General features: G+C 43.7%; 1 protein-coding gene across 4 annotated transcripts in view; it reads right to left on the bottom strand.

Annotated features, from left to right (window-relative positions):
- The window catches only part of LOC124034708 (BMP-2-inducible protein kinase-like), a 478,039-nt gene that overhangs the window by 14,855 nt on the left and 447,978 nt on the right, over positions 1 to 15,206 (bottom strand). For 3 of the 4 annotated variants that reach the window (XM_046348184.1, XM_046348183.1, XM_046348186.1), the window contains exons 8-12: positions 6,885 to 6,988; positions 4,138 to 4,217; positions 3,695 to 4,002; positions 1,332 to 1,471; positions 500 to 640 (exon numbers count right to left, since the gene is read on the bottom strand). In XM_046348184.1, the coding sequence (XP_046204140.1) occupies positions 500 to 640; positions 1,332 to 1,471; positions 3,695 to 4,002; positions 4,138 to 4,217; positions 6,885 to 6,988 (773 nt within the window). The remainder of the gene's footprint in view (positions 1 to 499; positions 641 to 1,331; positions 1,472 to 3,694; positions 4,003 to 4,137; positions 4,218 to 6,884; positions 6,989 to 15,206) is intronic. The other variant, XM_046348185.1, reaches the window with a different exon arrangement.

The raw sequence follows: 15,206 nt of genomic DNA on the forward strand, positions 1-15,206 counted from the left end.
ACGCTGTGTTGACAGAAAACTAACTGAACACTAAGTTTCCTCTTCAATCTGTGAATTTAATTGTCGGCAATAGAGATCAAAACGATTCTGTGACTACAAAAACAGAACAAAATACTGTAAAAGATCCACACAAAAAAACCACTAAGCACATTTCAGATAAAATACAACAACCCGATGTTTATCTCCCATCAACAGCTAGCTAGCTAGCTAAAATGTCCATGAATGTTTGTTTTCGACCTGTCCCCAAATGAAAACGTGACCTGAAAACGTGACCTGCAAAACGTGACCTGCAAAACGTGACCTGCAAAACGTGACCTGCAAAACGTGACCTGCAAAACGTGACCTGCAAAACGTGACCTGCAAAACGTGACCTGAAAACCTGCGTGTCACGAATGTGTCTGGTGGGGATTCAACATGGAGGCAGTTCGATCAGCGTTGGAAAGTTGAGAAAACCCACAAAAGGCTGAATTTCCTTTATAAAAATGGACGTGGCTCTTACCATGGCTGCGTAGTGAGTCTGCTGCTGCTGATTCGTGGGCTGCATCATCATCGGTTGTTGGAGCAGGGCCTGCTGCTGCTGCTGCTGCTGCTGTTGGAGCAGCTGTTGGAGCTGGATCGACTGCTGAAGGGCCTGCTGGTACTGTTGAAGGTACAGAGATAGTTTAGATTTCTCTAGAAGATATACATCTATATCTATATATCTTGTTAGATCATGTGGCTCTCTGTACAGTTCAGGACAACCCAGGACAGCCCGTCACCTTGCAGGGCGGTGTTAGTAGTAGTGGGTGGAGCAGCTTTGACACGGATTTTGCGTTGTGTTGCTGGTTTGTTAGTAGTAGTGGGTGGAGCAGCTTTGACACGGATTTTGCGTTGTGTTGCTGGTTTGTTGGTTGTTGCTACGGTAGTAGTGGGTGGAGCAGCTTTGACACGGATTTTGCGTTGTGTTGCTGGTTTGTTGGTTGTTGCTACGGTGTCATCGGGTGACTCAGTAGTACCTGAAGGTATTGGAGCTGCTGTGGATGGACAGGGTGACTCAGTAGTACCTGAAGGTATTGGAGCTGCTGTGGATGGACAGGGTGACTGAGTAGTACCTGAAGGTATTGGAGCTGCTGTGGATGGACAGGGTGACTCAGTAGTACCTGAAGGTATTGGAGCTGCTGTGGATGGACAGGGTGACTCAGTAGTACCTGAAGGTATTGGAGCTGCTGTGGATGGACAGGGTGACTCAGTAGTACCTGAAGGTATTGGAGCTGCTGTGGATGGACAGGGTGACTCAGTAGTACCTGAAGGTATTGGAGCTGCTGTGGATGGACAGGGTGACTCAGTAGTACCTGAAGGTATTGGAGCTGCTGTGGATGGACAGGGTGAAGTGGATCTTGTTGTTGCAGACGCAAGTCCCCGGGCTGCAGCTGCTGGAGGACCCTGTTGGCTGTCTGTGGCGCCACCGGCTGCCCATTCCCTGGGGTGGTCGCTATGATAAAGCGTAGAGATATTTCATTGTTAATTTTGTAAAAAAATCTGAACATTTGTCTCATTTTCTGTCGACCTAGTATCGCAAAAAGCCACCTTGATGCCGGAAGCTTATTTTAAAATATCGGTGCACCGATGACTGTAAATCAAATGTTCATTGGTCGAGTACACATATTTGCAGATGTTTCCGTAGGAGCAGCGAAATGCTTGTGTCTCTAGCTCCAACAGTAATACCTAGCTAACTGCTTGTGTTTCTAGCTCCAACAGTAATACCTAGCTAACTGCTTGTGTTTCTAGCTCCAACAGTAATACCTAGCTAACTACTTCATGTCTAGCTCCAACAGTAATACCTAGCTAACTACTTCATGTCTAGCTCCAACAGTAATACCTAGCTAACTGCTTCATGTCTATCTCCGACAGTAATACCTAACTAAATGCTTGTGTCTCTAGCTCCAACAGTAATACCTAGCTAACTGCTTGTTTCCAGCTCCAACAGTAATACCTAGCTAACTGCTTGTGTTTCTAGCTCCAACAGTAATACCTAGCTAAATGCTTCATGTCTAGCTCCAACAGTAATACCTAGCTAACTACTTCATGTCTAGCTCCAACAGTAATACCTAGCTAACTGCTTCATGTCTATCTCCGACAGTAATACCTAACTAAATGCTTGTGTCTCTAGCTCCAACAGTAATACCTAGCTAACTGCTTGTGTCTCTAGCTCCGACAGTAATACCTAGCTAACTGTTTCATGTCTAGCTCCAACAGTAATACCTAGCTAAATGCTTAATGTCTAGCTCCAACAGTAATACCTAGCTAAATGCTTCATGTTTAGCTCCAACAGTAATACCTAGCTAACTGCTTGTTTCCAGCTCCAACAGTAATACCTAGCTAACTGCTTGTGTTTCTAGCTCCAACAGTAATACCTAGCTAAATGCTTGTGTTTCTAGCTCCAACAGTAATACCTAGCTAACTGCTTGTGTCTCTAGCTCCAACAGTAATACCTAGCTAAATGCTTCATGTTTAGCTCCAACAGTAATACCTAGCTAACTGCTTGTTTCCAGCTCCAACAGTAATACCTAGCTACCTGCTTGTGTTTTTAGCTCCAATGGAAGCTTACTTTAAAATATCGGTGCACGGATGACTGTAAATCAAATGTTTATTGGTTGAGTACACATATTTGCAGATGTTTCCGTAGGAGCAGCGAAATGCTTGTGTTTCTAGCTCCAACAGTAATACCTAGCTAACTACTTCATGTCTAGCTCCAACAGTAATACCTAGCTAACTGCTTTTGTGTCTAGCTCCAACAGTAATACCTAGCTAAATGCTTGTGTTTCTAGCTCCAACAGTAATACCTAGCTAACTACTTCATGTCTAGCTCCAACAGTAATAACTAGCTAACTGCTTTTGTGTCTAGCTCCAACAGTAATACCTAGCTAAATGCTTGTGTCTCTAGCTCCAACAGTAATACCTAGCTAACTGCTTGTGTCTCTAGCTCCAACAGTAATACCTAGCTAACTGCTTGTGTCTCTAGCTCCTACAGTAATACCTAGCTAACTGCTTTTGTGTCTAGCTCCTACAGTAATACCTAGCTAACTGCTTGTGTCTCTAGCTCCAACAGTAATACCTAGCTAACTGCTTTTGTGTCTCTAGCTCCTACAGTAATACCTAGCTAACTGCTTTTGTGTCTAGCTCCAACAGTAATACCTAGCTAACTGCTTGTGTCTCTAGCTCCAACAGTAATACCTAGCTAACTGCTTTTGTGTCTCTAGCTCCTACAGTAATACCTAGCTAACTGCTTTTGTGTCTCTAGCTCCTACAGTAATACCTAGCTAACTGCTTTTGTGTCTAGCTCCTACAGTAATACCTAGCTAAATGCTTTTGTTTCTAGCTCCAACAGTAATACCTAGCTAACTGCTTTTGTGTCTAGCTCCAACAGTAATACCTAGCTAACTACTTGTGTGTCTCTAGCTCCAACAGTAATACCTAGCTAAATGCTTTTGTTTCTAGCTCCGACAGTAATACCTAGCTAACTGCTTGTGTGTCTCGCGCCAACAGTGTAGTAGTAATAATATAATCCCCCCATGGGGGGGGACTTAAGGGTATCAGTGCCCATGGGGGGGGGGGGGGGGGGGACTTAAGGGTATCAGTGGGGGGGGACTTAAGGGTATCAGTGCCTTGCTCAAGGGCAGATAAAGAAAACACACAGTAAAATTTGAACGCTCACCTTTCTGCCCATTGCTGACAGGTACAGAAGGCTCAGCTGTAGGGGTGCCGATGGGCGTGGCAGCGACCGGGGTGCCAATGGGCGTGGCAGCGACCGGGGTGCCGATGGGCGTGGCAGCGACCGGGGTGCCGATGGGCGTGGCAGCGACCGGGGTGCCGATGGGCGTGGCAGCGACCGGGGTGCCGATGGGCGTGGCAGCGACCGGGGTGCCGGCTGTTACAGGAATGGGTAGCACATAACTGCTTGTAGCTTTGGGTCTCTGTCTCGGAGTGATGGAAGTCGCCGTCGGCCCCACGGACTCTGTGATTCTGGACCAGAAGAACATGTTTAGGTTTGGGGACCTTAAAATGGTCTCTTTCACATAACCTTGATTTTATTACATCCCTTTTTGCTAGAGACCTGAGATTTACATTCCAGAATATCTATAACGCACAGTGACATACCTGGCTTTCGTCATACTCTTCCTGGCAGCGAATTGGCTGGCTGTGAGCGGCTCAGGAAGTGACGTGGGGAGAGGAGAGTTCTGTAGGAGACCACGTGATGTTACACAACCATCATCTCAACCTAACTAACTCAAGGTGCATTGTGGGAAGAGGAGAGTTCTGTAGGAGACCACGTGATGTTACACAACCATCATCTCAACCTAACTAACTCAGGGTGCATTGTGGGAAGAGGAGAGTTCTGTAGGAGACCACGTGATGTTACACAACCATCATCTCAACCTAACTAACTCAGGGTGCATTGTGGGAAGAGGAGAGTTCTGTAGGAGACCACCGGCTGCCCATTCCCTAGGGTTGTCGCTATGATAAAGCGTAGAGATACAATTTGATCAGGAATACAGTGTAGACATTGTTAATGTTGTAAATTACTATTGTAGCTGGAAACGGCTGATTTTTGTTATGGAATATCTACATAGGCGTACAGAGGCCCATTATTAGAAATGTCCTTGTTTTAGAAAGAAAAACACATTTTTTTGTCCATTAACATAAAATTGATCAGAATTACAGTGTAGACTTTGTTAATGTTGTAAATGACTATTGTAGCTGGAAACTGCATATCTACATGGGATTGTGTGGATTATCTACATAGGCGTACAGAGGCCCATTATCAGCAACCATCACTCCTGTGTTCCAATGGCACATTGTGTTAGATAATCCACGTGTATAATTATAAAAGGCTAATTGATCATTAGAAAACCCTTTTGCAATTATGTTGGCACAGCTGAAAACTGTTGTGCTGATTAAAGAAGCAATAAAACTGTCCTTCTTTAGACTAGTTGAGTATCTGGAGCATCAGCATTTGTGGGTTCGATTACAGGCTCAAAATGGCCAGAAACAAAGAACTTTCTTCTGAAACTCGTCAATCTATTCTTGTTCTGAGAAATGAAGGCTATTCCATGCGAGAAATTGCCAAGAAACTGAAGATCTCGTACAACACTGTGTACTACTCCCTTCACAGAACAGCACAAACTGGCTCTAACCAGAATGGCAAGAGGAGTGGGGGCCCCGGTGCACAACTGAGCAAGAGGACAAATACATTGCGTGTCTAGTTTGAGAAACAGACTGGGGGAGGCAATGTGATGGTCTGGGGGAGGCGGAGGCAATGTGTTGGTCTGGGGGAGGCAATGTGATGGTCTGGGGAGGTGGAGGCAATGTGATGGTCTGGTGGAGGCAATGTGATGGTCTGGGGGAGGTGGAGGCAATGTGATGGTCTGGGGGAGGCAATGTGATGGTCTGGGGGGGGAGGCAATGTGATGGTCTGGGGGAGGCAATGTAATGGCCTGGGGAGGCAATGTAATGGCCTGGGGGAGGCAATGTAATGGCCTGGGGGAGGCAATGTAATGGCCTGGGGGAGGCAATGTGATGGCCTGGGGGAGGCAAATGTGATGTGATGGCCTGGGGAGGCAATGTGATGGTCTGGGGGGAGGCAATGTGATGGAGGTGGAGGCAATGTGATGGTCTGGTGGAGGTGGAGGCAATGTGATGGTCTGTGATGGAGGGGGAGGCAATGTGATGGTCTGGGGGAGGCAATGTGATGGTCAGGGGAGGCAATGTGATGGTCAGGGGGAGGCAATGTGATGGTCAGGGGGAGGCAATGTGATGGTCTGGGGGAGGCAATGTGATGGTCTGGGGGAGGCAATGTGATGGTCTGGGGGAGGCAATGTGATGGTCTGGGGGAGGCAATGTGATGGTCTGGGGGAGGTGGAGGCAATGTGATGGTCTGGGGGAGGTGGAGGCAATGTGATGGTCTGGGGGAGGCAATGTGATGGTCTGGTGGAGGTGGAGGCAATGTGATGGTCTGGGGGAGGCAATGTGATGGTCTGGGGGAGGCAATGTGATGGCCTGGGGGAGGCAATGTGATGGCCTGGGGAGGCAATGTGATGGCCTGGGGGAGGCAATGTGATGGCCTGGGGAGGCAATGTGATGGCCTGGGGGAGGCAATGTGATGGCCTGGGGGAGGCAATGTGATGGCCTGGGGGAGGCAATGTGATGGCCTGGGGGAGGCAATGTGATGGCCTGGGGGAGGCAATGTGATGGCCTGGGGGAGGCAATGTGATGGCCTGGGGGAGGCAATGTGATGGACTGGGGGAGCTTTGGTGGTGGTAAAGTGGGAGATTTGTACAGGGTAAAAGGGATCTTGAACAAGGAAGCCATAACCTGTGGACGGCGCTTAAATGGAGCCAATATCCTCCTACAACAGGACAATGACCCAAAGCACAGCTCCAAACTATGCAAGAACTATCTAGGGAAGAAGCAGTCAGCTGGTATTCTGTCTATAATGGAGTGGCCAGCACAGTCACCGGATCTAAACCCTATTGAGCTGTTGTGGGAGCAGCTTGACCGTATGGTACGTAAGAAGTGCCCATCAAGCCAATGCAACGGGTGGGAGGTGCTTCAGGATGTATGGGGTGAAATCTCTTCAGATCACCTCAACACATTGACAACTAGAAAGACAAAGGTCTGCAAGGCTGTAAGTGGATTCGTTGAAGGAAAATTATTATTTTTTTATCATTATTTATAAACCTTGTCAACGTCTTGACTATATTCATTTTGCAACTCATTTCATGTATGTTTTCATAGAAAACAAGAATTTTTATTATTATTATTATTATTATTATTATTTATTATTATAATTTCTATTTGATCCCAAAGTTTGGAACATCTGTCACGATGGAAGAACAGCAACTTACAAAGAGATTTGGCACAGGACACTCCTTTCCAGCTAACTTGAAGGCAAAGTAGGAGACTTGATAGATGTCTGGTCTCTTCTCATGGTCAGGCTCAAGCATATATCCTGGAGGAGACATGGGAGAAGAGGGGACATATAGTTTACTATAACCTGGAGAAGAGGGGACATATAGTTTACTATAACCTGGAGGAGAGGGGACATTTAGTTTACTATAACCTGGAGGAGAGGGGACATTTAGTTTACTATAACCTGGAGTAGAGGGGACATATAGTTTACTATAACCTGGAGTAGAGGGGACATATAGTTTACTATAACCTGGAGGAGAGGGGACATTTAGTTTACTATAACCTGGAGGAGAGGGGACATTTAGTTTACTATAACCTGGAGTAGAGGGGACATATAGTTTACTATAACCTGGAGAAGAGGGGACATATAGTTTACTATAACCTGGAGTAGAGGGGACATATAGTTTACTATAACCTGGAGGAGAGGGGACATTTAGTTTACTATAACCTGGAGGAGAGGGGACATTTAGTTTACTATAACCTGGAGTAGAGGGGACATATAGTTTACTATAACCTGGAGTAGAGGGGACATATAGTTTACTATAACCTGGAGTAGAGGGGACATATAGTTTAATATAGCCTGGAGTAGAGGTGGGAGTAGAGGGGACATATAGTTTACTATAACCTGGAGGAGAGGGGACATATAGTTTAATATAACCTGGAGTAGAGGGGACATATAGTTTACTATAACCTGGAGTAGAGGGGACATGTAGTTTACTATAACCTGGAGTAGAGGGGACATATAGTTTAATATAACCTGGAGTAGAGGGGACATGTAGTTTAATATAACCTGGAGTAGAGGGGACATATATTTTACTATAACCTGGAGTAGAGGGGACATATAGTTTACTATAACCTGGAGTAGAGGTGGGAGTAGAGGGGACATATAGTTTACTATAACCTGGAGTAGAGGTGGGAGTAGAGGGGACATATAGTTTACTATAACCTGGAGTAGAGGGGACATGTAGTTTACTATAACCTGGAGTAGAGGTGGGAGTAGAGGGGACATGTAGTTTACTATAACCTGGAGTAGAGGGGACATATAGTTTAATATAACCTGGAGTAGAGGGGACATGTAGTTTAATATAACCTGGAGTAGAGGGGACATATATTTTACTATAACCTGGAGTAGAGGGGACATATAGTTTAATATAACCTGGAGTAGAGGTGGGAGTAGAGGGGACATATAGTTTACTATAACCTGGAGTAGAGGTGGGAGTAGAGGGGACATATAGTTTACTATAACCTGGAGTAGAGGTGGGAGTAGAGGGGACATATAGTTTACTATAACCTGGAGTAGAGGTGGGAGTAGAGGGGACATATAGTTTACTATAACCTGGAGTAGAGGTGGGAGTAGAGGGGACATATAGTTTACTATAACCTGGAGTAGAGGGGACATATAGTTTACTATAACCTGGAGTAGAGGGGACATATAGTTTACTATAGCCTGGAGGAGAGGGGACATGTAGTTTACTATAACCTGGAGTAGAGCTGGGAGAAGAGGGGACATATAGTTTACTATAACCTGGAGAAGACGGGACATATAGTTTACTATAACCTGGAGTAGAGGTGGGAGTAGAGGGGACATATAGTTTACTATAACCTGGAGTAGAGGGGACATATAGTTTACTATAACCTGGAGTAGAGGGGACATGTAGTTTAATATAACCTGGAGTAGAGGGGACATATATTTTACTATAACCTGGAGTAGAGGGGACATATAGTTTACTATAACCTGGAGTAGAGGGGACATGTAGTTTAATATAACCTGGAGTAGAGGGGACATATATTTTACTATAACCTGGAGTAGAGGGGACATATAGTTTACTATAACCTGGAGTAGAGGTGACATATAGTTTACTATAACCTGGAGTAGAGGGGACATATAGTTTACTATAACCTGGAGTAGAGGTGGGAGTAGAGGGGACATATAGTTTACTATAACCTGGAGTAGAGGTGGGAGTAGAGGTGACATATAGTTTACTATAACCTGGAGTAGAGGGGACATATAGTTTACTATAACCTGGAGTAGAGGGGACATATAGTTTACTATAACCTGGAGTAGAGGTGGGAGTAGAGGGGACATATAGTTTCCTATAACCTGGAGTAGAGGAGACATAGTTTACTATAACCTGGAGTAGAGGTGGGAGCAGAGGGGACATATAGTTTACTATAACCTGGAGTAGAGGTGGGAGTAGAGGGGACATATAGTTTACTATAACCTGGAGTAGAGGTGGGAGTAGAGGGGACATATAGTTTACTATAACCTGGAGTAGAGGGGGCATATAGTTTACTATAACCTGGAGTAGAGGGGACATATAGTTTACTATAACCTGGAGTAGAGGGGACATATAGTTTACTATAACCTGGAGTAGAGGGGACATATAGTTTACTATAACCTGGAGTAGAGGGGACATATAGTTTACTATAACCTGGAGTAGATGTGACATATAGTTTACTATAACCTGGAGTAGAGGGGACATGTAGTTTACTATAACCTGGAGTAGAGGTGGGAGTAGAGGGGACATATAGTTTACTATAACCTGGAGTAGAGGGGACATATAGTTTACTATAACCTGGAGTAGAGGGGACATGTAGTTTACTATAACCTGGAGTAGAGGGGACATGTAGTTTACTATAACCTGGAGTAGAGGGGACATGTAGTTTACTATAACCTGGAGTAGAGGGGACATGTAGTTTAATATAACCTGGAGTAGAGGTGGGAGTAGAGGGGACATGTAGTTTAATATAACCTGGAGTAGAGGGGACATATATTTTACTATAACCTGGAGTAGAGGGGACATATAGTTTAATATAACCTGGAGTAGAGGTGGGAGTAGAGGGGACATATAGTTTACTATAACCTGGAGTAGAGGTGGGAGTAGAGGGGACATATAGTTAATATAACCTGGAGTAGAGGGGACATATAGTTTCCTATAACCTGGAGTAGAGGAGACATAGTTTACTATAACCTGGAGTAGAGGGGACATGTAGTTTAATATAACCTGGAGTAGAGGGGACATATATTTTACTATAACCTGGAGTAGAGGGGACATATAGTTTACTATAACCTGGAGTAGAGGTGACATATAGTTTACTATAACCTGGAGTAGAGGGGACATATATTTTACTATAACCTGGAGTAGAGGGGACATATAGTTTACTATAACCTGGAGTAGAGGTGACATATAGTTTACTATAACCTGGAGTAGAGGGGACATATAGTTTACTATAACCTGGAGTAGAGGGGACATATAGTTTACTATAACCTGGAGTAGAGGTGACATATAGTTTACTATAACCTGGAGTAGAGGGGACATATAGTTTACTATAACCTGGAGTAGAGGTGGGAGTAGAGGGGACATATAGTTTACTATAACCTGGAGTAGAGGTGGGAGTAGAGGGGACATATAGTTTACTATAACCTGGAGTAGAGGGGACATATAGTTTACTATAACCTGGAGTAGAGGGGACATATAGTTTACTATAACCTGGAGTAGAGGGGACATATAGTTTACTATAACCTGGAGTAGAGGTGGGAGTAGAGGGGACATATAGTTTACTATAACCTGGAGTAAGGTGGAGTAGAGGGGACATATAGTTTACTATAACCTGGAGTAGAGGTGGGAGTAGAGGGGACATATAGTTTACTATAACCTGGAGTAGAGGGGACATATAGTTTACTATAACCTGGAGTAGAGGGGACATATAGTTTACTATAACCTGGAGTAGAGGGGACATATAGTTTACTATAACCTGGAGTAGAGGGGACATATAGTTTACTATAACCTGGAGTAGAGGGGACATATAGTTTACTATAACCTGGAGTAGAGGGGACATATAGTTTACTATAACCTGGAGTAGAGGGGACATATAGTTTACTATAACCTGGAGTAGAGGTGACATATAGTTTACTATAACCTGGAGTAGAGGTGACATATAGTTTACTATAACCTGGAGTAGAGGGGACATATAGTTTACTATAACCTGGAGTAGAGGTGGGAGTAGAGGGGACATATAGTTTACTATAACCTGGAGTAGAGGGGACATGTAGTTTACTATAACCTGGAGTAGAGGTGGGAGTAGAGGGGACATATAGTTTACTATAACCTTACAGTTTAATATAACCTGGAGTAGAGGTGGGAGTAGAGGGGACATATAGTTTACTATAACCTGGAGTAGAGGGGACATATATTTTACTATAACCTGGAGTAGAGGGGACATATAGTTTAATATAACCTGGAGTAGAGGTGGGAGTAGAGGGGACATATAGTTTACTATAACCTGGAGTAGAGGTGGGAGTAGAGGGGACATATAGTTAATATAACCTGGAGTAGAGGGGACATATAGTTTACTATAACCTGGAGTAGAGGGGACATATAGTTTACTATAACCTGGAGTAGAGGTGGGAGTAGAGGGGACATATAGTTTCCTATAACCTGGAGTAGAGGAGACATAGTTTACTATAACCTGGAGAAGAGGTGGGAGTAGAGGGGACATATAGTTTACTATAACCTGGAGTAGAGGTGGGAGTAGAGGGGATATATAGTTTACTATAACCTGGAGTAGAGGTGGGAGTAGAGGGGACATATAGTTTACTATAACCTGGTGGGAGTAGAGGGGACATATAGTTTACTATAACCTGGAGTAGAGGTGGGAGTAGAGGGGACATATAGTTTACTATAACCTGGAGTAGAGGTGGGAGAAGAGGGGACATATAGTTTACTATAACCTGGAGTAGAGGTGGGAGTAGAGGGGACATATAGTTTACTATAACCTGGAGTAGAGGTGGGAGTAGAGGGGACATATAGTTTACTATAACCTGGAGTAGAGGTGGGAGTAGGGGACATATAGTTTACTATAACCTGGAGTAGAGGGGACATATAGTTTACTATAACCTGGAGTAGAGGGGACATATAGTTTACTATAACCTGGAGTAGAGGGGACATATAGTTTACTATAACCTGGAGTAGAGGTGACATATAGTTTACTATAACCTGGAGTAGAGGGGACATATAGTTTACTATAACCTGGAGTAGAGGGACATATAGTTTACTATAACCTGGAGTAGAGGGGACATATAGTTTACTATAACCTGGAGTAGAGGGGACATATAGTTTAATATAACCTGGAGTAGAGGTGGGAGTAGAGGGGACATATAGTTTACTATAACCTGGAGTAGAGGGGACATATAGTTTAATATAACCTGGAGTAGAGGGGACATATAGTTTACTATAACCTGGAGTAGAGGGGACATATAGTTTAATATAACCTGGAGTAGAGGTGGGAGTAGAGGGGACATGTAGTTTACTATAACCTGGAGTAGAGGGGACATGTAGTTTACTATAACCTGGAGTAGAGGGGACATGTAGTTTACTATAACCTGGAGTAGAGGGGACATATAGTTTAATATAACCTGGAGTAGAGGGGACATGTAGTTTAATATAACCTGGAGTAGAGGTGGGAGTAGAGGGGACATGTAGTTTAATATAACCTGGAGTAGAGGGGACATATATTTTACTATAACCTGGAGTAGAGGGGACATATAGTTTAATATAACCTGGAGTAGAGGTGGGAGTAGAGGGGACATATAGTTTACTATAACCTGGAGTAGAGGTGGGAGTAGAGGGGACATATAGTTTACTATAACCTGGAGTAGAGGGGACATATAGTTTACTATAACCTGGAGTAGAGGTGGGAGTAGAGGGGACATATAGTTTACTATAACCTGGAGTAGAGGTGGGAGTAGAGGGGACATATAGTTTACTATAACCTGGAGTAGAGGTGGGAGTAGAGGGGACATATAGTTTCCTTAACCTGGATAGAGGAGACAGTTTACTATAACCTAGAGGTGGGAGTAGAGGGGACATATAGTTAATATAACCTGGAGTAGAGGGGACATATAGTTTACTATAACCTGGAGTAGAGGGGACATATAGTTTACTATAACCTGGAGTAGAGGTGGGAGTAGAGGGGACATATAGTTTCCTATAACCTGGAGTAGAGGAGACATAGTTTACTATAACCTGGAGAAGAGGTGGGAGTAGAGGGGACATATAGTTTACTATAACCTGGAGTAGAGGTGGGAGTAGAGGGGACATATAGTTTACTATAACCTGGAGTAGAGGTGGGAGTAGAGGGGACATATAGTTTACTATAACCTGGAGTAGAGGGGACATATAGTTTACTATAACCTGGAGTAGAGGTGGGAGTAGAGGGGACATATAGTTTACTATAACCTGGAGTAGAGGTGGGAGTAGAGGGGACATATAGTTTACTATAACCTGGAGTAGAGGGGACATATAGTTTACTATAACCTGGAGTAGAGGGGACATATAGTTTACTATAACCTGGAGTAGAGGGGACATATAGTTTACTATAACCTGGAGTAGAGGGGACATATAGTTAATATAACCTGGAGTAGAGGGGACATATAGTTTACTATAACCTGGAGTAGAGGTGGGAGAAGAGGGGACATATAGTTTACTATAACCTGGAGTAGAGGGGACATATAGTTTACTATAACCTGGAGTAGAGGGGACATATAGTTTACTATAACCTGGAGTAGAGGGGACATATAGTTTACTATAACCTGGAGTAGAGGGGACATATAGTTTACTATAACCTGGAGAAGAGGGGACATATAGTTTACTATAACCTGGAGTAGAGGGGACATGTAGTTTAATATAACCTGGAGTAGAGGGGACATATATTTTACTATAACCTGGAGTAGAGGGGACATATAGTTTACTATAACCTGGAGTAGAGGTGACATATAGTTTCCTATAACCTGGAGTAGAGGAGACATAGTTTACTATAACCTGGAGTAGAGGTGGGAGTAGAGGGGACATATAGTTTACTATAACCTGGAGTAGAGGTGGGAGTAGAGGGGACATATAGTTTACTATAACCTGGAGTAGAGGTGGGAGTAGAGGGGACATATAGTTTACTATAACCTGGAGTAGAGGGGACATATAGTTTACTATAACCTGGAGTAGAGGGGACATATAGTTTAATATAACCTGGAGTAGAGGTGGGAGTAGAGGGGACATATAGTTAATATAACCTGGAGTAGAGGGGACATATAGTTTCCTATAACCTGGAGTAGAGGAGACATAGGGAGTAGAGGGGACATATAGTTTAATATAACCTGGAGTAGAGGGGACATATAGTTTACTATAACCTGGAGTAGAGGGGACATATAGTTTACTATAACCTGGAGTAGAGGTGACATATAGTTTACTATAACCTGGAGTAGAGGGGACATATATTTTACTATAACCTGGAGTAGAGGGGACATATAGTTTACTATAACCTGGAGTAGAGGTGACATATAGTTTACTATAACCTGGAGTAGAGGGGACATATAGTTTACTATAACCTGGAGGAGAGGTGGGAATAGAGGTGACATATAGTTTACTATAACCTGGAGTAGAGGGGACATATAGTTTACTATAACCTGGAGTAGAGGTGGGAGTAGAGGGGACATATAGTTTACTATAACCTGGAGTAGAGGTGGGAGTAGAGGGGACATATAGTTTACTATAACCTGGAGTAGAGGTGGGAGTAGAGGGGACATATAGTTTACTATAACCTGGAGTAGAGGTGGGAGTAGAGGGGACATATAGTTTACTATAACCTGGAGTAGAGGGGACATATAGTTTACTATAACCTGGAGTAGAGGGGACATATAGTTTACTATAACCTGGAGTAGAGGGGACATATAGTTTACTATAACCTGGAGTAGAGGGGACATATAGTTTACTATAACCTGGAGTAGAGGGGACATATAGTTTACTATAACCTGGAGTAGAGGTGACATATAGTTTACTATAACCTGGAGTAGAGGTGACATATAGTTTACTATAACCTGGAGTAGAGGGGACATATAGTTTAATATAACCTGGAGTAGAGGTGGGAGTAGAGGGGACATATAGTTTACTATAACCTGGAGTAGAGGGGACATGTAGTTTACTATAACCTGGAGTAGAGTGGGAGAAGAGGGGACATATAGTTTACTATAACCTGGAGTAGAGGGGACATATAGTTTACTATAACCTGGAGTAGAGGTGGGAGTAGAGGGGACATATAGTTTACTATAACCTGGAGTAGAGGGGACATATAGTTTACTATAGCCTGGAGGAGAGGGGACATATAGTTTCCTATAACCTGGAGTAGAGGAGACATAGTTTACTATAACCTGGAGTAGAGGGGACATGTAGTTTAATATAACCTGGAGTAGAGGGGACATATAGTTT

The sequence above is a fragment of the Oncorhynchus gorbuscha genome, linkage group LG04 (genome assembly GCF_021184085.1).
Source record: "Oncorhynchus gorbuscha isolate QuinsamMale2020 ecotype Even-year linkage group LG04, OgorEven_v1.0, whole genome shotgun sequence".
NCBI lineage: Eukaryota > Metazoa > Chordata > Actinopteri > Salmoniformes > Salmonidae > Oncorhynchus > Oncorhynchus gorbuscha.